The 19297-nt window shown below is 39.1% G+C and overlaps 1 protein-coding gene across 1 annotated transcript in view; it reads left to right on the top strand.

Annotated features, from left to right (window-relative positions):
* The first annotated feature begins 344 nt into the window (after nucleotides 1-344).
* Nucleotides 345-19297, top strand: part of LOC117027113 (dynein light chain roadblock-type 1-like) — a 54224-nt gene continuing 35271 nt past the window's right edge. The window contains exon 1 of the mRNA XM_033114507.1: nucleotides 345-473. Within this exon, the coding sequence (XP_032970398.1) occupies nucleotides 345-473 (129 nt within the window). The remainder of the gene's footprint in view (nucleotides 474-19297) is intronic.

The following is a 19297-nucleotide window of genomic DNA, read 5'->3' as shown; positions in this document are numbered from 1 at the left end:
CTGATTAGCTATGGGGTTTGGCTATAGCCACAGCTTATGCGCTACTATGTGGAGGGCTGACTCCATGGAGGCGGATTCACCCCAGTGGGCTCTGGTGCCTTTTGATACTGTCCTTTTTGTGTGCTGCTTGTGGAGCTAATCAGGTGGTGTTCTGCTGTGGTCTTAAGCCAAACTCCAAGTATGTTGATTCTGGGGCCTCTTGGGAGGGGCTCCTTTGCAGACCTACGTCACTCACTGCCTGTGACTGGCCACGGACTACCTGGTTGGAGCCACAATGCAATCGTGGTTGTTCAATTCCTGTGCTAAAGTTGGAAGCATGTCGGAGGCCATGCTGCAAACTGAGGATGTCTGCCACCAGTATCAGGCCTGAGGTAGCTCTGCACAAAGCCAGGATACCCCACAGCCTGCTGCCACCTGCCAGCTCCCTTAAGGTTCAGCCACTGATAGCAAGCCTCATGCGGAATGCAAGTCGGGTAATGCAGGGCCTCAGGGAGTCACTAGAGTGGGAGGACTTGTGGGAGGACTTGTAGATTCTGGTTTAGTGCCAGGGCTGAGCCTGGAGCTACTCAGCAAAAGTCTCAGTACACCAAGAACAGTTGCCACCCACCTGGGGCCCATGGACTACCATAGTTTCCCAAGAAAGAGTGCAATGCAGGTGGGGCTAGCTGCTCCAGTGTTGAGGGAGTTGGTTGGGGTGGGATTCCAGTGAGTCAGCATGGCAGAGCCTGGGAGCTCACCAGACCAATCAGATGCAGATTTAGCCATGGTAGGCGTGGGCTCAGCAGCGGAAAGATGGTGCCTGCTGGCCGGCTGCGTGGGAGGAGGATCTCACACAGGGAAAATGGTGGCTGTCTTCCAGCACTCACCATGAAACCACATACCTCAGTCTCTCCCTGTATGTCTCTGACACTCCGCTCCTACCCCCCCCCGCCCCCCCGAGTCACCATCCCTCTGCCGGAGCCCAAGGCGAGTGCCTGTGAGCAGGTGCTGCCAGCCGCTTAACTGCATGGGTGGCTTTCCCGCAGGCTTCCATCCCACTCGAATGGTCAGAATCCCCACTGTTTTTCACAGCCAGATGTTGTGAGGTCTCCTCTTCCCAGCGCCAGTACTCTGGGCTTGTGAGCCCGGTGTGGGGCTGGAGCCCTTCACTACACTGTGGGTAACCTCCATGGCTGACATATCCCTTCTGATTCTCAACTGCCACATGGAGGTTTAGGACCAGCTCATTTTGTGTCTCCACCCCTCCTACTAGTTTCTACGTTGCTTCCTCTTTATATCCTTAGTTATAAAGCTTCTGTTCAACTAGACTTCATATGGTTCTCCAGGTTAATTGTTCTATAATTTAGTTATAATTTTAATGAGTTCATGAAGGAAGCAGACACAGTGTTTATCCCCGCCACCATCTTGGATCTTGCTATCGGGGGTCAGTTATTCTTTTGCAATGAGTTTTTGTATCAGATCACTTTGTTCTGTAAATTCTTTAAAGAGAAGCTGGCATAATCCTAGCATTTCCATGAATTAGGGAGCATGATTCAGACATGTCTGTAAAATACCCAATAACTGGGAACGTATTTTGGATCCAGTTTAGAGAGGTGTCTAAAGAGTACTGATCTAGTTTATTTATCTTTTTCTTTTGAGGTGTGAAAAGTTTGGGAAACTCAGGAGAGAAATAAGTAAAGAAATAAATATTGAAACAACCACTAAGATGTTGGTCAGTGCAAGGGAAGGAGACAAGGGTCTTGATATTTATAGTTCTCAGGTGCTCATTTTACTGAAGAGAACTTCATGGACAAAAGTTGCCAATTCTTACAACAGTAAGGGCTGCCTGGTTAAGAGTCCGGTCTCATTATCTTCTGGTTAACAATTCACATTTTAAAATGGAAGACTCAGACTCAAATGTCATCCTGTCTTCAGGCTTGATGAGAAGTAAAATGCTATTTAATCTAATACCCAAGTGAAGGCAGGATATTCCTCTCTGAGAGTGGAAGATGTTCATGGCTTTATTGTACTTCCTGACTGTAAATGTGTGAAAGAAACTTTCAGGGGAAAATGCTCCCCAAAGCAGCCTTTTAAAATGTTAAACTGCACTTTGGAAGCCGAGATAAAGAGCTTTGTACCCCGGGCTATTTCTCTGTTGCTTTTTCCTGAGCTAAACCTCCTGTGTAATAGTTTCTTTGGTGAGCTTTGTTCTGAAGAGATGTTTCATGTTGCTACTGCTGCCGTCTTGTTTTAGTAATCAAAGGCTCACTGAGTCAAATTTGGCCTTTGAAAAACAACCCAGATAATGAGTGCCTGTAATTATATAAATGTTTAAATAACAACTGGTTTTTAATTTAATTTAATGGAAGTAAAACTTGGTACAACCTTACACAGTGCCTCTCCTTGTAAGTAGCCACCAGGTCCTCTGGGTAACCTCAGAATCTGGCAGCACTATCAGGAACATAGTAGGTGCTTTAAAATATTTCATAGATGAATGAATGAACGCTTAATAAATGTGCTTTGTCTGATACTAAAACAACTCTTGTTCCCTTTAGAAATCCAACCTTTCAGTCAGTCTTTTTTTGAAATGTTTATTTCAAAAGTATATTAATATTGAAGAGTAATTACAACAGAAAGTAATCAACAATATGCCTTCTTTAACACTGCCCCCGCTTTCCCAGATAAATTCATGATATGTGGCTTTCTAGAGATAGATGGAAGAAAGCCAGCTGAGATGAAGGTATTTTGTCTTTTTTTTCTCTAAGCTGCTTTGGATTCAGAGCAAGGCCACAGTTTTACTGACCTCAGGGTCCACACTCCAATGTCCATGCAAAAATCTTTCCTACTGACTCTAGCCTCGTTTGGCAAAGCCTGAGCTCACAGTTCACCTTTCGACTCTTCGAAGTAAGTTATCCTCATCCCCACCCCTCAACAGTCCCAAAGGTTTATCTCAAATTCTGCTTGTCAAAATGGGAAGTACGCTTGGTCTTACCACTTGAAGCAAAACGTGTCTTTGGTTTGTTTTTTTTTTCTTCCTTCCTTTCTTTCTTTCTTTTTTTATTAGTTGCAGGCATTTCCTCCAGAAATACACCCTTCTGCACAGTTTCCAAGATCTGAATTTGAGGTGCTTTCTGGAATTAGCCAAACAAATGGGAAAAATGTAAGTAAACTATGCAAGAACTTCAGCCAATGAATAATTGGCTGAACTTCACCGTGCTGGAACTTGCCTGACCCAGGGGAGAGAGGACAGCTCTGAGAGTGCAGCTGTTGGTCAGCACCCCAGGTGCTGACCACCACAGGGCTGTGTGTGAAGGGGGGTGTCTCAGGTACCCACTGAGGGAGTAGAGAAAACACTTACCCCTTGAGGTATCTTTTCCCCATGTTTATTCATTTATTGACAACTTGGATGGCTTCTTAGCATTCCTGTGTCAGCTGCAGAGTATGGTGTGGGAGTGCTCCCTTTTCTCCAGCCATGCTGTCCTTTCTATCCACTTCTCACTGATACAAAATCTCCAGGTGCAAAATCTATTTGTGATCTCTATGACTAGCCACAAGCATCTTGCCCAGAGGGCAAATGTGACCTTGGCACTGCATAGACACTTCAAAACAAAAATGAAAACAACGAAAAAAAAACCCCACTGTTATTTAAATTATAGAAAAATTTAACAAACAAATGGCGCAGACAAAAATAAGCAGATGCTTATATGCCCACCACCAGACGCAAACTGATTTTAATGTTTTGCTCATTCACTTTACACTTTAGGTCTTTTATATTTTTCTTTAAGAAATAAAATTTTAGAGAGCTAGGGCCCTCCCTCAATTTAAGTATCCCCACTGTGGTTTCTATCCTCATTGTGGTTTCTTTCACAATTGCTTTGATTTTAATTACGAGCAATTAAAAAAAAGAATAGAAATAATACAATGAACATCTGTATACTCACCATCAAGATGATTTATTTTGTCTTAAATCTTGTTCTCGCTTTTTATTGTGGAAAATTCAGACATATGCAAAAGTAGAAAGAACAGTATAATGAGCTAATGTATCCATAAACCAGCGTCAACAGTAACCAACTCATGGCCCATCTTGTTTTATCTATGATATAGTTATAGCAACATAGATTCTATACTCCCATTCATTTCCCCCATCATATTATTATATAAGTGTTTCAGGATGTATCTCTTAAAGATAAGAACTTAAAAAAACATAGCTGCAATACCATTATCATACTCAAATATAATAATCATTTACTAATATGAGCCAATACCCAGTGTGCAAATTTCCAAACATCTTATTATAAAAATAATTTTTATAGTTTTTGTGTTTGAATCAGGATTTATGTAAGGTCTACATACTGCTATCAGTTTGTTACACCTTTTAAATATCTTTTAATCTTAAAAAGTGTCCTCCTTCTCTATACTCTGCACCAATCCCTATCTGTTATCATTTATTTGCTGAAGACACTGGGTCATTTTTCCTGTAGAATTTCCCACAATGCGGATTTTTCTATGTATCCAAGTTGTGTTGTTTAACATATTCTTGTGTCTTCTGTATCTCTTATAAATTGGTTGTTGGATCTAGAATCTACTTCAGATTCTGATTATTTCCATTAGGCGGGATGATGTCATGCGTGGAAGGGAGTGTGCTCTTCCATTAGGAGGCAGATAACACTGATTGTCTCTTTCTGTTAATGTTTGTAGCCTTGCTGCTCAATGCCTAGATCCATTAATTCAGTAAGTGTTGCAATTACAATAGAATTCTATTATTCTTTCACATTTATAACTAGACTATTTCTATGGAGAGAAAATTTCTCACATCTACTATTTGTCTATCAGTAGTGTAGTTCCTTAGGAATGGCAGGATAAATGTTTAACCAGTTTAAAAAAGAATGTGTGTTTCCTAGTATCTTCGAATTGTGGTCAATTAGGTTCTTTTTTGTTTGTTTGTTATCATTATAAACTTATGGATTTAACATATTTAATGTGTTTCAACCCATTGCAGTTATTGTCCTTTTTGATGGTTGAATTGTCCCATCTTTGGCCAGTGGGAGCCTCCTTTACTTGGCTCCTGAATCATTTGATATGATTCTGTGATACCTTCTTTGCGATCTGGTACGACAAGATGTTTCCGGCTCCTCTTATGCATTTCCCGCCCCATAGAGAATCAGCCGTTTTTACAAAGTGCGCTCCAAGTGGGAAATGGTGTTGGAAACCTTAATCTGGGAACTAAGAGTGCTCATTGCTACTGGTTGGTCATTATTTCTAGGATATTTTGGTAAACATTGTTAGAAAAAAAAATATATATATATATGTATATATAGATAGATAACCAAAAAAGTGTATAAAAGTGGACACTTATGGTCAACATTACTCAAGCAGTAGTTCACCGTAGTCAGAAGTGTCTGGACGCTGATGGCAATCACTGTTTGTTTGTTTTTTAATTTTATGGGGAATATTGGGAAACAATGTGTTTCTCCAGGGTCCATCAGCTCCAAGTCCTTCAATCTAGTTGTGGAGGGCGCAGCTCAGCTCCAAGTCCAGTTGCCATTTTCAATCTTTAGTTGTAGGGGGGGCAGCCCACCATCCCATGTGGAAATTGAACCAGCAGCCTTGTTGTTGAGAGCTCACACTCTAATCAACTGAGCCATCCAGCCATCCATCCGGCCACCCCTCTGGCAACTCAGCAGCAGCTTGTTGTCTTCAATCTAGTTGTGGAAGTCACAGCTCACTGGCCCATGTGGCAATAGAACCAGCAACCCTGTTGTTCAGAGCTCGCGCTCTAACCAACTGAGCCATCCAGCTGCCCTGATGGTAACCACTTTGAGCACCTCTTATAATTGCAGAAGTCAAACGTGACTTGTGTTCATCTTTTGTTATCAGTATATATTAAGTATTACAATTTTAATACTATTTTAATTTCTTAAAATGCATATACATTTTTTGGCACCACGTATTATGTGTATACGTATGTTAAGATGAGATATATCATGAATTTATGTTGATATTTCCCATTCAGATTCTTGTCTAACCTCTTTGATTTTCAACTGGACCTCCTTTCTCCCACATGGAGAATCTTGGATCTCCAAGCATGAGGAATGCTAGAATTCAAGTATAATATAGCTATTCATTTGCTTTATCTCAGAAAACATGCACAACAGTTTCAGAATAATCATACCAACACTATCCCCAACAATATGATTATTGAAAGCAGTTTAAGATAGTTGTGTTTGTTTGCATGTTTTGAAAGATCTTGTTTTCCTTAGAGTGTATTCCATTAGGGATGTGTTGTCAACCTCTTATGTGTAAAATGACTAGAAATAATTTTCACAACATGATTTTGCCACCATCTGAATATGCATTCAGGTTTATTGTTTTCCTTTTCTTTTCAGTTCTTAGGGATTATTACTTTCAATTTAAAATTGTTCAATAATTTCAGATTTTCTAATTATGTAAAATACTTATATGGTTCCAAAGTCAAGTAAGACAATGTTTGTTCAGAGAAATCTAGCTTCTGACCCACCACCTTTCCCTAATAAAATTGCCATTTTTAAATAATTAGCCTTCCATTTCTTGCTTGTTTTTAAACATAAGCAGAATGTGAATATGCATGTACATATTCACGTGCATGTGTTTCTCCCATTTCTTAGCTAAAGAGTAAACATACCCTACTCCACCTTGGTTTTCTCATCTAAAAGTATATCCTGGAGATCACTCCATATTGGCATTGAGAACGGTTCCTCAATACTTTTTACAGCTGCATAGTACTTCATTATGTGGGTGTACCCTAGTTTACTCACCAGTTTCTAATGATCAACATTTGGTTTGTTTCCAATCTTTAGCTATTGAAAGTAGTGCAGTAATAACAAGTCTTCTACATGTCTTCTTATGTTTTCCTCGGAATGTTAAGTGGGACTTGGTGAGTTTGCTGGGTCAAAGGGTAAACACACATGTAATTTTACTAGATTGCCAAATTCCTCTTTTTATGGTTTGTTCTGATTTGCATCCTCATCAGCAATGTATGAGGATGTTTGTTTTCCTACAGTTTAACCAATATAGTAGGTTGTCAAACTTTTAGATTTTTGCTAATCTTTTAGGGAAAAATGGATCCCGCTGTAGTTTTGATGTGCATTTCTGAGTAAGTTTGGGCAATGTTTCATATGATTAAAAGCCATCTTCATTTCTTTTTCAGCGAACTATTTATCTAGTCATTTTGTCTATAGCAGTGCTGTCCAATGTAATTACCATAATGGAAATATTCTATACCTGCATTATCAGTTCATTAGCCACTAAACAGATGTGCTGTTGGATAATGTGAAATGTGGCTGGTGTGCCTGAGGAACCAAAGTTTTAATTCATTACTTCAATTAATTTAAATTTATATAACCACATGTGACTAGTGGCAGCTGTGTTAGATAGTCCAGTTAATTGAGGTTTTTAGTCTCGTCTCTCTTTTTAGAAGCTCTTTGTGTACTAGGGGTATTTGTCCCAAGAGAAAGAGAAGCAGCCCCCAACATTTGAGAAGTGGACTGCCACAGCTGGACCTCAGTGCTGCCAGGAATTTGTCTGGTACTGACAGCTAGACCTGGGTGTTCTTCTGTTGGATATAAACAATCTCATAGAGTACCAACATCAGACAAGGCCGCTCTGCAACCACGATGAAGTGAGACAAAGCAAAATATACTGTGCAAACCACAAAAGTACCACACGTCCTCCTATCCTGCTAACATGAGTGACTGCTGGCTGCTTCTCTACCAGTTATGGCTATAGCCTTTATTCACTTCTCCCAACTTATACATAAGTCTTGTTAAGATATTCAATAATAGATTTTCTCCGTTTTTCTTGACAGCATTCAATCCAGAGCAAAGCCCCTCTTCTTTGAATCCTGTCCTAAGTTACCTAACCAAATCTCAACTCCTGTAATAAGTCATTTACAAAACACTCTCCATGAGTCCCACTACAGCGCCCCACGGTGTGCAGTCTCCTTTGTTGCAAGGCGCTTTGATATTAATTTGTTCATCAGTAGGTGTGTTCTTGATGGTCTTTGGTTAGAGGGTGTTGATAATGCTTTGTGATTTAAGTTGCTCATATTTGTTCCCCAGTTTGTCATCTTCCATTTTACTTTATTACAGGTGTCTTTTTACTATGCAAATTTGTATTTTTAAGTAATAAAATTCTAGTTGCTCTAGATTCTGAATCATAATAAAGGAAAATGTTCCCACTCCCAGGTTATAAAGGAATTAATCCATATTTACTTATTGTACTTGGATAGTATCATTTTTTTTGGATTATAGATCATTGTTTCATTTGGATTGTATGCAGGTATACAGTATGAAAAAGACATAATTTTTTTCCTATATGGTCATTCAATTATCCCACCACCACTAATAAAAATGAGCTTTTCCTCTCTGATTTGAGATGCCACCTTCATGGCATTCTATAATACATTTATGTATGTAATGAGGTCTATTTCAGTATCTTCTATTCTCTTTCATTGGCCACACTGTTTTAATATAGAGGCTTCATTAATGTTATTTCTAGAAAGTTACCCCTGTCCCTGATGTGCATTTTGGGGGTTTCCTGACTATTCTTGCTTGTATGCTCTTCTAGATGAAGTTATAATCAAGTTGTCTTGCTCTAGGAATAAGCCCTAAAGTTAACTTTATTGGGATTACATTAAATTTGTAAATTAACGTAGGGAAAACTGGCATGTTTATGGTGTTGAGTCTTCCTATCCAAGAACATGGTATGTTTTGCCACCTTCAATCATGTTTTACAGTTGACCTCATGTAAGTTTTGAATGTTTAGGTTCATTCTTGGGTTGTTTTATTTTCGTTATTTTAATGAGCTGCTATATTATGTTTTTTTATTATTTTACAGTAATATTCATAACGATATTGGTCTAGAGTTTTCTTTTTGATGTAATCTAGTATAATTTTTGGTATAGTCTTTCCAAACCTCAGTTCTGCTGGAAGATATGAAAACAGCACTAGAAAACAGTATGAAAGATAAACCTGATTCTGGTAGCAACTGAAACTAAAAATAGAAAAAGGCACAAGTTATTTCAGAAAAAAATAATTAAAATCCCGTATTTGACAGGAACAGAGAATTTATATACCATTCATGTTTGTGACTAAAATAGTTAATTGCTAATGTTTAATTTTTTTAACTCTCGCTGCACAGCCACTATAATTAGAAGTGAGTTCCATACATACTTTTTCTTTTAACAGCTATTGCTAAACATGTCCCCAGTTTCTAAAAATGCTTTGATCCTTTAGCAGCATAAACAGCAAAAGGTGCTTGAAGGCAAATAATAACAAATGTGCAGGGTGCAGGAGTGACATATACCCAGAATAAGTTTCTTGCCGCCTAAAGCCACTTGGCTTTGAAGAGAGCTGAAGAAACAACCATCTTTTGTTCAGAAGTTACAATGAGAAGTTTAAAGAACTTCCTTCCCAAAACTCATAACCCAAGTATATTCATCAGTAATAGTAAAATATCAGTTGATTCCTAGTTGAAGGACATTCCACAAAATTCCTGACCAGTACTCCTGAAAACTGTCAAGGTCATCAAAAACATGGAAGCTCTGAGAAACTGTCATAGCCAAGAGGTGCCTAAGGAGAACGGGTACATGAAAAGATGTTTGACATCACCAAATCGTCAGGGAAATGTAAATCAAAACCATAATGAGATATCACTTCTTACCTGTTAGAATGTGTAGCATCAAAAAGACAAGAGATAACTGTTGGCAAGAATGTGGCAAAAAGCGAACACTCAATGCACTGTTGGTGGGAATGCAAAGTGGTGTAGTCACTATGGAAAACAGTATGGAGGATCATCAAAACATTAAAAATTGAATTACCACATAATCCAGCCATCCTACTTCTGGGTATTTATCCAAAGGAAATGAAAACAGGATATCAAAGAGATATCTGCATGCCCATGTTCATTGCAGCATTATTCATAATAGCCATGATATGGAAACAAAAGTAGCTGTCAGTGAATGAATGGCTAGAGAAAACTTGCCATATATATATATAAAATGGAATATCATGCAGCCATTTGAAAAAAGAATGAAGTCTTGCCATTTGCGAGAACATGGATGGAGCTTGAGGGCATTATGTTAAGTGAAATAAGCCAAACAGAGAAAGACAAATACTGCATGTCATCACTGAGATGTGGAATCTTAAAACTTGGAACACATAGGTAGAGAATAGACTGGTGGCTACCAGAGGCAGGAGTGGTGGCTGTGATATATGGGTGAAGGAAGCCAGAAGGTACAAACTGCCAGTTATAACACAGATAAGTCCTGGAGATGTAATGTACAACATGGTGACCCTACTGTACTGTATATTTGAAAGTTGCCAAGAGAGTAGAGCTTAAAAGTTCTCATCACAATAAAAAAAGAATTGCAATTATTTGAGGTGATGGATGTTAACTAAACTTACTCTAGTAATCATTTTGCAATGTATACATATATCAAATTATTATGTTGTCCATCTTAAACTAACACAATGTTATTTGCCAACTATAGCTCAATAAAACTGGAAAAAATGTAGACTTACACTCTTAAATCTGCCATGAGTTTTTTCAAACTACGCACTAGTGTCAGCTCAAGGAACAGTTTTCTTTTTCATTTAGAAGTAAATTTAGGCTTGTTTTGGTGAAGAGTGATAGGTGGAGTGAAATGGGGAAGTGGTCTGACAAAAAAAACAAACAAAAACAAGATGCAGAAGCAGACTCCCAGGAGGACAGATACACTCCCTTCCTTTCACGAGCATTTGCTGGTCAGCAGCCTTCTTTACTTTTCTCTGTTCCTTTTCTGCCTCTCCCTCCTTCTTTACTTTTTTTTTATTCTGGGGATTTGGTGAGTTAAGCCTGCAAATTAAGACAGAAATAATGTCATGAGTCCTCTTTAGCTGTTGGTGGGTGTCTCTGCAAGGCTGCCTCTGGCAGGTCTGTGGTGGCTCCAGGTCGCAACACATTCATTGGCTTCCTGTAGATCATTGGCCCCTGTTCTCCAGAGTCTGTCCCAGAAAACATATCGGTTCAACCATCAACGCTGGTCTATGAGTAAGTAGGAATCTCCCAAGAGTCTTAGCTTTTATTACCCTGTTATTCTGCTTGTCTAACATAGAAATAAAGCCCTCTTGTTTTTTTTTGTTAAGTAGCTTAGAGTCACCACCCAGAAGGTGTAACTGAATCTTCCTCAAGATGTCCTTCTATAAAAAGAGCAGGACCAATTCCTCAGATGCATTTCAAAGATATGAAGGGAATTTTTGCTCTGTTCTAGAAAGCCTTTTAAGGATGTGGTGCTTGTTCAGGAAACCTGCAACAAAATCCATGGCAAAAGAATGATGTCAACCATGAAACAAAACTATCTTGAGTTTTGTGACATACCAAGGTACACAGGTGAAAAGACACATCACCAGGGCCTAGATGTCGTAAACAGTGGCCATTGTTGAGACAGCTGTGGAGCCTAGAGTGTAGTAGGCTGCCCCATGCTGGCGGTGAATTAAAGTCCACCTTGAAACTTAACCTTGGCTATAGAAGGTCCTAATTGTGGTTTAGTTCCCTTTCATTGCATTCAGATTTTATTCAGTTCCATTCTACCATATTTTCTATAAGGAATGAAAAAAGGAGCATTTGTGGTTTTGTTCTGGTACAAGATAATGAGTTTGTTTAAATAACTCAAAAATTATTTTAAAAGGGGTCGGGGTGGGGGGTGTTCTCTCAGTCTTTTGGAGACACGTATTGGCCCAGCGCTGTCAGATTTTAGAGAGGGTAGCTCTGGTGTTCAAAAGATCACAGCATGATATGGCAGGTTTTTCCCTTTAACGTTTTATTATGGACTATTTCAAATGTATACAAAAGTAGAGAGAATAGTATAATGAATCCCCAGCCTCAACAATTGTCCCCCTAAGGCCAATCTATTGGACATATACTTCCATCCACTCCCTGAACACCACCACCCCCGTTATTCTGAAACAAATCCAAGACTTGAATCTCATCTGTAGAAATATTTCTTGCATCTCTAAAAGATGAGGACTTATTTTTAAAACATAGCCACTATTCTGCTATCACATCTAACAGATCAACAGTAATTCCTTAATATGTTCAGATATTCACAGTGTCCAAATTTTCCCATTGTCTCCTAAGTATTTGTCTCATATTATTTACACGTTTATTTTTACATTTTGTTTTCACCTGGATCAAAATAAGATCCATAAATTACTATTGGTTGACATGTCTCTTAATGTCTCTGAATTTATAAAGTCCTCGTTCTCTCTCTTGCATGTGCCAACTTACGTTCTTAAAAAAAAAAAAATCTGGTTGTTCCTTCACTCTGGACAACCTGGAATTTTTCTACAGTCTAGATTTTGCTGTCTATATCCTCTTGATATTGTTAAATATTTTACTCATCAGCCCCACTCCCCACTACCACGTGTTTTTTGTTTTTGTGTTTTCCTTTTTTTTACATGGATGAGCTTAAGTAAACATCTTGAACTGGAACTCAAGGACAACAGATTAGACTGAATGTTCTCATTTTGAAAAGATGACTGTTTCTGGTGTTGGGAGGCGTTTCACTTTTTTTCCCATAGACCCTGCCAATCCAGCAGGTCGCCCCCTAATTTGTTTGGAGGGCTGAAAGCATAGCAGTAAATTCCAGAGCACAAGCAAAACTGCCTATTTATTTTCCAGAGTGTTAAATAATAAGCACCCAATTCTTGAGTTTCAAATCAATCAGCACCTGTCTATACAAAGTGTACTCTTCTTTACAACAAGGGTTTGGTTTTTAAAAAAATAACCTGTTTTTACTTACTTACCCCACCCTACCCCTGCTTGCCATCAGTCCAGCCACAACAGACAAAAAAAAGAAGAGAGACGTTGATATTTAGTATGTTACCAAGTGAGTCCTTTCAGTTTACTTCATAGAATCTTAACACAAACAACCGGCAATGTTGATCCTAAAATGGCATAACAAGCTCCTTCAAAACTCTGTACCCCTCTATTCTTTTCTCTTTCTGTTTCACCTGTCCCCTCAGTCCCCCAACGGTTTCATTAAAAGGCAATGTACTAGCATTGTTGAGAAGAAAATGCTGAGCTGTTTTCCAATTGGAGATTTGGTTCAGATCCATGGTCCACATCCACTGACAATGACCTTATAGGACATTGACTTTAAAAAATTAGGACAGTTCACTCAGTTAAAAAAAAAAAAAAAAAAGGGGACTGTTGTTTAAACACCCTGGGTTTCTTATCCCATATGAACCCGTTATCAGTTCAGTTCTCTAAACTCTGGGAAATTTTGTTTTTTCTTCCTCCTTAAGCAAGGTCTGGCCTTTGAGAGCCTGAAGGAGTAGCTGGCAGAGGAACTTCCAGAGCGCTTCAGAGAGCGTTTGGCTTGGCCCACTTAAAGGAGACTTAACTCAGCTTTCTTCAAGGGGCCCAGCCTGAGGTCTTCTGTGCTGCCCCGCCAGAGATTTTGCTCTTCCTCCTCATCTTCTTCAACACCCAGGGTCTCCACACTCTCTCCCTGCTGTTTTACACTTGAGTTAAACATTCTTGGTCAAAGGAAAACAATAGCAGGTCAAGGAAACTGTCCCTATTTTTGTTTGTTTGTTTGTTTAAAAAGGGGGTATCTCTTGAATTAGAATGAGAGAGAAACGAAAAGAAATGGGTTTCTACTAGGCTCTGGCTAGCTCAAGGGAGTGGGAGGAGGGTGATCCCTACCCTAGCCTGCCACTGTGCTGGGGACGCAGTGACCTTTGTGGTCAGGGCCTGACTCCAGGCGAAACGCAAACCCTTCAGATAGTGCAGAGATAAATGGTGTACGGGCTCTGGAATCTTAAAAACCTGGAATCAAATTCAACCTCTGCCATTTATGACGTTTCCTTCTTTGGGCAACTTTACCTCTCAAAGCATCAAGTTGCTCACCTGTAAATAAGAAAATTGAAACAGGTACCTCATATGGTTGTTGTCAGATAAAAATGGCATAGTATATCTGGTCTATTATATTAGTTCCAAACTTTCCTCCCTTCCCTCACCCCTGAGCAGTAATAGAGTAAACCATTTCTGAGTCCATAAGATGAATTAGTCTGCCATAGCTTTTCCAAGTATATCAGAGCTGAAATAAAATAATTAACAGGTTTCGTCAGGAGAAAAGGCTGGAGAGAACTACAGGATAGGTATTCCCTGGGTTTATAAGGATGTTTAAAATAGGGGATGATAAGAAAGGACTAGAACGTGGAAGACCAGAGAGAAAGGCATGCAAGGTAAGATAGCTGAACCCTCAAAAGTAAATGTCCTCTGTGCTGGGCATTTTGCCGAATGCCAGTTCTGATTTCGTAACTCTTGTCTGCCTTTTTGGAGACCTTCAAAACTACACGAGTGAAAAAGAAAAAATACTCTGGTTGATATATTTTGCCATTTTCATGACAATTTAAGATAGAGGTTTGAAAGCTTTCAGCAAATTTTTCTAGGCAAATGAATCTTTTATGTAACAAATGGCAACATCAAAATATTATAGATTAAAATGGAACATCTATACCTGGTTTTCTGTAGGGAAAATGAGTTGTCTCCTCCAAAGGATCCAGCAAAACATCTTTGTGAATGTCATTCCATCCTGAGGAAATGTAAAGATGCACCCCTAACCTAAATTTATTTCCATGAAAGTAGAAACATGTTGGAAGCGTTTTACAAAAGTGGTTGAAATATACCAGTTAGTTTACGTAGTCTCATTAGAGCTGTAGAGGTTGGTTTTAAAACACATACGTATTGATCCTATCACATATTGTTATAGAACAGAAAGAGTTTGTCCACCTGGCACTAACAGAGCCAAACACTGAACACCGAGAATTACAGTGGAGAAAGAGTGGCTGTTTTATTATGAATGATGCTACCCAAGAGAAAGGAAGCTAATGCTCAAAAGCCTGAACTCCTAGATGGTGTGTAAGTTACAGATTATATAGGGCAAAATCACAAGGCACTGTGGGTTAGGGATTCCGGGCGGTGCTGGCTGCTGATTGTTCGGAGGTGAAGTAAGGGTAATGAATCATTTCTTCAGGTCTTGAGGACCGTTCTGAGGTCTGTTCCAGCATTCCTCTGTCTTCTTTCATGGGAAAGTAGCAGGGGGCATTTTCACCTTAGGGTTCAGGAACTGAACCGTAACTTAGGTCAAGATGTTATCTTTCGCCTGCTAAAGGTCCGGACTGTGTGATTATTAGTCAGGTCCCAGCTACTGTCTTCTGCTGCTTCAAAGCTTGCTGATTATCCAGGGAAAAAGCTAGGTCTCTGAGATTATATATCTATATCTAATATGTATATCTACATAGATATAGATATAGATATATAGAGAGAGACAGAGACAGAGAGAGAAAGACAGAGACAGAAAGAGAGACACACAGAGAGAGACAGAGAGAGATGGAGAGATACAGAGACAGAGACAGAGAGGGAGCGAGAAAGAGAGAGACAGAGAAAGAGAGAGAGTGAGAGAGACAGAGACAGAGAGACAGAAAGAGAGAGGGAGAGAGAGAAAGACAATTTCTAGAGCTAGGATTTAAAACTAACTTTAACCAAAGTCGTAAGTACCCTCAGTTTCCATACTCTCTACTTTTCCTCATCAGGAAAAGGAAATAACAAAACTGAGTGCCACTTCAACGATCGAGTCTTCTTACAACAACATCAAATTGGATTGTTGTAAAGATTCCTTTTTAGCCAAGGAATTTTATGTTCATAAGTAACTTGCCCAAGGTCAGTAGGTGAGTAGGTAGCTTTACCAGAAGTCCAACTCTGTCTGCTAGTTTCAAAGTCCATGCTCCTTCTATTGCAATATTCTGCTTTGCTGTGACAGCAACTGAATAACATGTGATAAAGTGCTCAGTAGACATTCAGGCAATTATTTTCCCTAAATCCTTCCTTTCTTTCTTCAAAACTTGTCATGCAGCTCATCATATTAGTGTCTGGTTTTCATCAAAATTTAAGGGCCAAATGTTCTAAGAGCTTTCCCTGCAAGGGTGCAGAGTTAGAGAGGGGTGAAACTGAGAGTGACACACACACACACACACACACGTACGTAACCAATAAATAGAACATACACAGGATTCAGGATTAAAGGCCAAAATGGAAACTAAAGTACATCTAACAGTTCTATTTTAAAGAGGGGACAAGTATTATAGGCATAAACTACATCAAATAGGTCTATATTACAGTGGGGGACAAGTATGGTAGGCTCCCCAAATAGTAGATATAATTAGAAAACTGAAATTATGGAGGCAGAAGATTGTTTGGGAGAATGAGATAAAATCTGGAAAGGTTGTAATAAGCATAAAACAGCAGCCTGGCCAGCAAATCCCAGCAGAGTGCATTGCACATGGAATGGCTTATTCAATTTGTCCATTCGATTAGCTGTTATAGCTTGCCATGCATACAATTAATTTCACTACAGCACTTGATTTTTAGAGTGAAATTGGATGAAAGGAATACATATTGCTGTGTTTAGTTAAGTCAACAAATAAGAAGGTAGGTGGATCCGATGTAGTCAGTGTAGGGTGTTCCTTGTCTTAATTCCTGAGGGAATTGGAGTCTTTATCATAAGTCCTGGGCCAGGCCTTTCCCAACAGATAGCTTAAGCTTCACTGAGAAGTGCTATTCAGAGTCTGGTTACTCGTGTCACCAAAGTAAGAGATGGATGTAAAGAATAGTCTGTAGACATTCACAACATATCTAGAGTTTGTGTGTGGAAATTGGTGTCCTGGGACAGGCTGACCTCCAGAAAGATGAAGTTTATTATGTCTACTAGTTTCCAAAATAACATTGAATAACAAATTGGGACACAAGTTTTTGTGAACTACTAATGTCACCAGTTCGTTGCAAAACTTATTTTTTGAGTCCGAGAGATGCTTCTTAAGCATTTTTTTTAATCTTAAAAAATTTTTTAAGTATGTTCTGAAAGAAATCTAACTTATACGCTGTTTTCTCTACTCATCACACTGATGTCCAGTTAATGGAAGTTGACCAAACATCTTTCCATTAAAAATGATATTATATTTTGTTCACTGTAAACAAATAAAAACTTGGGTTTGAAATGTGTTGCCCTAAATCTTCAAGTGAGATCTCAATTAAAAGAAGTACTTTGTAAACCTCGCTTTCAATTTCCTGCTTGGCTTTCAGAGCTTCTTGACATGTGCAATACACCGTTTACTGAGAATCGGGGCAAAGGGAGCGGGGCGGAAATGGTGATACTGACACTACACACACACACAAAATCAACCTTATCTGAGTCCTGTAAATTAACTCTTTAAGACCCTATGGAGCACTTTGAAGACTAGCTGTTCATTCTGGTGGGAATCTTTACCCCCACTTTGAGGTCATTGAACTGAACTGCCAAAACAAAGAAACAAACAAAAACAACAACAAGAAAAAGATGTTATTAAAGTAACTGTAAAGTCCCAGCCATATTATAGTTTTTCTACACACCATACTGAACTGACATTTTATTAAATCTCTTAGAAAAACAAATGATCCACAGAAAAGAGGTAGTTTCTAACCTCTCACACATAAAGTAGGTTAAGGAATGGGGAAGACCAGCTGGAAGAGATGTTATTTCAAGAATATTACTGACTTAAGTTAAAGTAGCCACTTCCTGTAGCAGCACCCACATTTTGAAGCTGCACATTCAACACCTGCTCGGAGAGCCAGCCATAAATCCCATCATCTTCTTCCTGGTGGAAAATGGCAGATGAGGCAAACAAAAATGAATATGTTGGGATGCAACCCTCTCATGGTTGTAGAATCCTACTGCATCATTCTTTATATCCTAATCCTGGTCCATTACCAATGCATTTAGGCAGAACTGAGTCAAAAGATGCAAATTTAATATGTCTCCCATGATTTTGTTTCCTTGAGGAGAAAAAAAACGCCCTTTCTTTTAATGTTTAAGGAACAGATCAAAAGCCTCCCATCTGAGACACTTGAGAGAAAGAAAAAGAAAAAGAAAATAGGAAAGGGTCTCTTTTTACTTCATGTGCTACTTAAAAAAAAAAAAATATGTCTTCTATGATTCAGACTTTGCCTCTCAGTAAGCGTCTCAGTCCGTTTTGCTATGAGTCTTTACTAAGGTTGCTGGTGACTCTGAAACCACCTGAGGTCTACCCTAAATTTGGACAGACTTCTTCTCTGTGAAACACGGGCAAAAAGTTAGTTCTGAGCCACCAGATACCAGTACCCTTCCCATAACCAATTGGAACTTCTGGCGGAAGTTCTGGAATGGACTCCTTTCTACATTAGGTTTTAGTTAGAACATGTAGCAGGCTGTTAAGTCTAGAGGGGATCTCATTAATCCACAACTACTTAATAAATGACCATCAGGATCATCTCTGGAGACCGACGGAGACTGTGAACACCTCCCCGGCCCTCTCCCTCTAGTTCTCTCCAAGTCACCAGTATCTCCCTAGAAAAAGCTTGTACACATGTCTGGTGCCCCAGGTTTCATGGTTGCTGCCCAAGAGATAGGTCTTGGATTGCCTGGTTCTGATAGTCAATGGGGTTTGCATTCATGAATCCCACAGGACTACCACAAACAAAGTAGTTCTACAACAAATCAAAGTAGTTCAAACAAAGTAGTTCACCGCCTATGGCTATACACGTGGGCCATGCACAGAGAAAGCAGGCAAAAACACCCATATTTCAGTTTCTCCCTGGAAGGGCCTAACTACCTACTTTCCCAGCTACTATGTGAAGGTCTGATAACTCAGATAGTAGCTGAGATAGATAGTAGCAGAGTTCCAATAACTCTGCATATGGGTGCTGACTGCAATCCTCCCCTTTAAGACACTGACTGGTTTTTACACACCCTCAACTACTGGGAGGCACCAAGAACAGCAAGGCAACTTGGACAATCACAAAGGTTTGAGAGACAACTAAGAGTCAGACTGACTGACGAAATTCATCTCCTACAGAAAATTACCCTGTGAAGATTAGGAGAGGTGTCTGTTTTATCTAATGCACAGAAACACACACAAACAGCTAAGGAAAACGAAGAAATAAAGAAATATGTTGCAACTAAAAGAAAACAAAAACACTCTAGAAACCTATCTAAATGAAATAGAAATAAGTGATTTACCTGATAGAGTTCAAAGTAACAGTCATAAAGATGTTTACTGAGGTCAGAAGAACAATACATGAAAAAGTAAGAATTTCAACAAAAAGATAGAAAATAATTAAAAAGTGCTAAATAGAAACCACAGATTTGAAGACTATACTAACTAATCAGGAAAATTAAATAGAGGGGTTCAACAGGAGACTAGATCATGCAGAAGAAAGGATC

This window comes from Rhinolophus ferrumequinum, chromosome 9, assembly GCF_004115265.2.
Source record: "Rhinolophus ferrumequinum isolate MPI-CBG mRhiFer1 chromosome 9, mRhiFer1_v1.p, whole genome shotgun sequence".
In the NCBI taxonomy this organism is placed as follows: Eukaryota; Metazoa; Chordata; class Mammalia; order Chiroptera; family Rhinolophidae; genus Rhinolophus; species Rhinolophus ferrumequinum.
The sequence above is the reverse complement of the archived record's forward strand: the minus strand, read 5'-3'. Positions and strand labels throughout refer to the sequence as shown.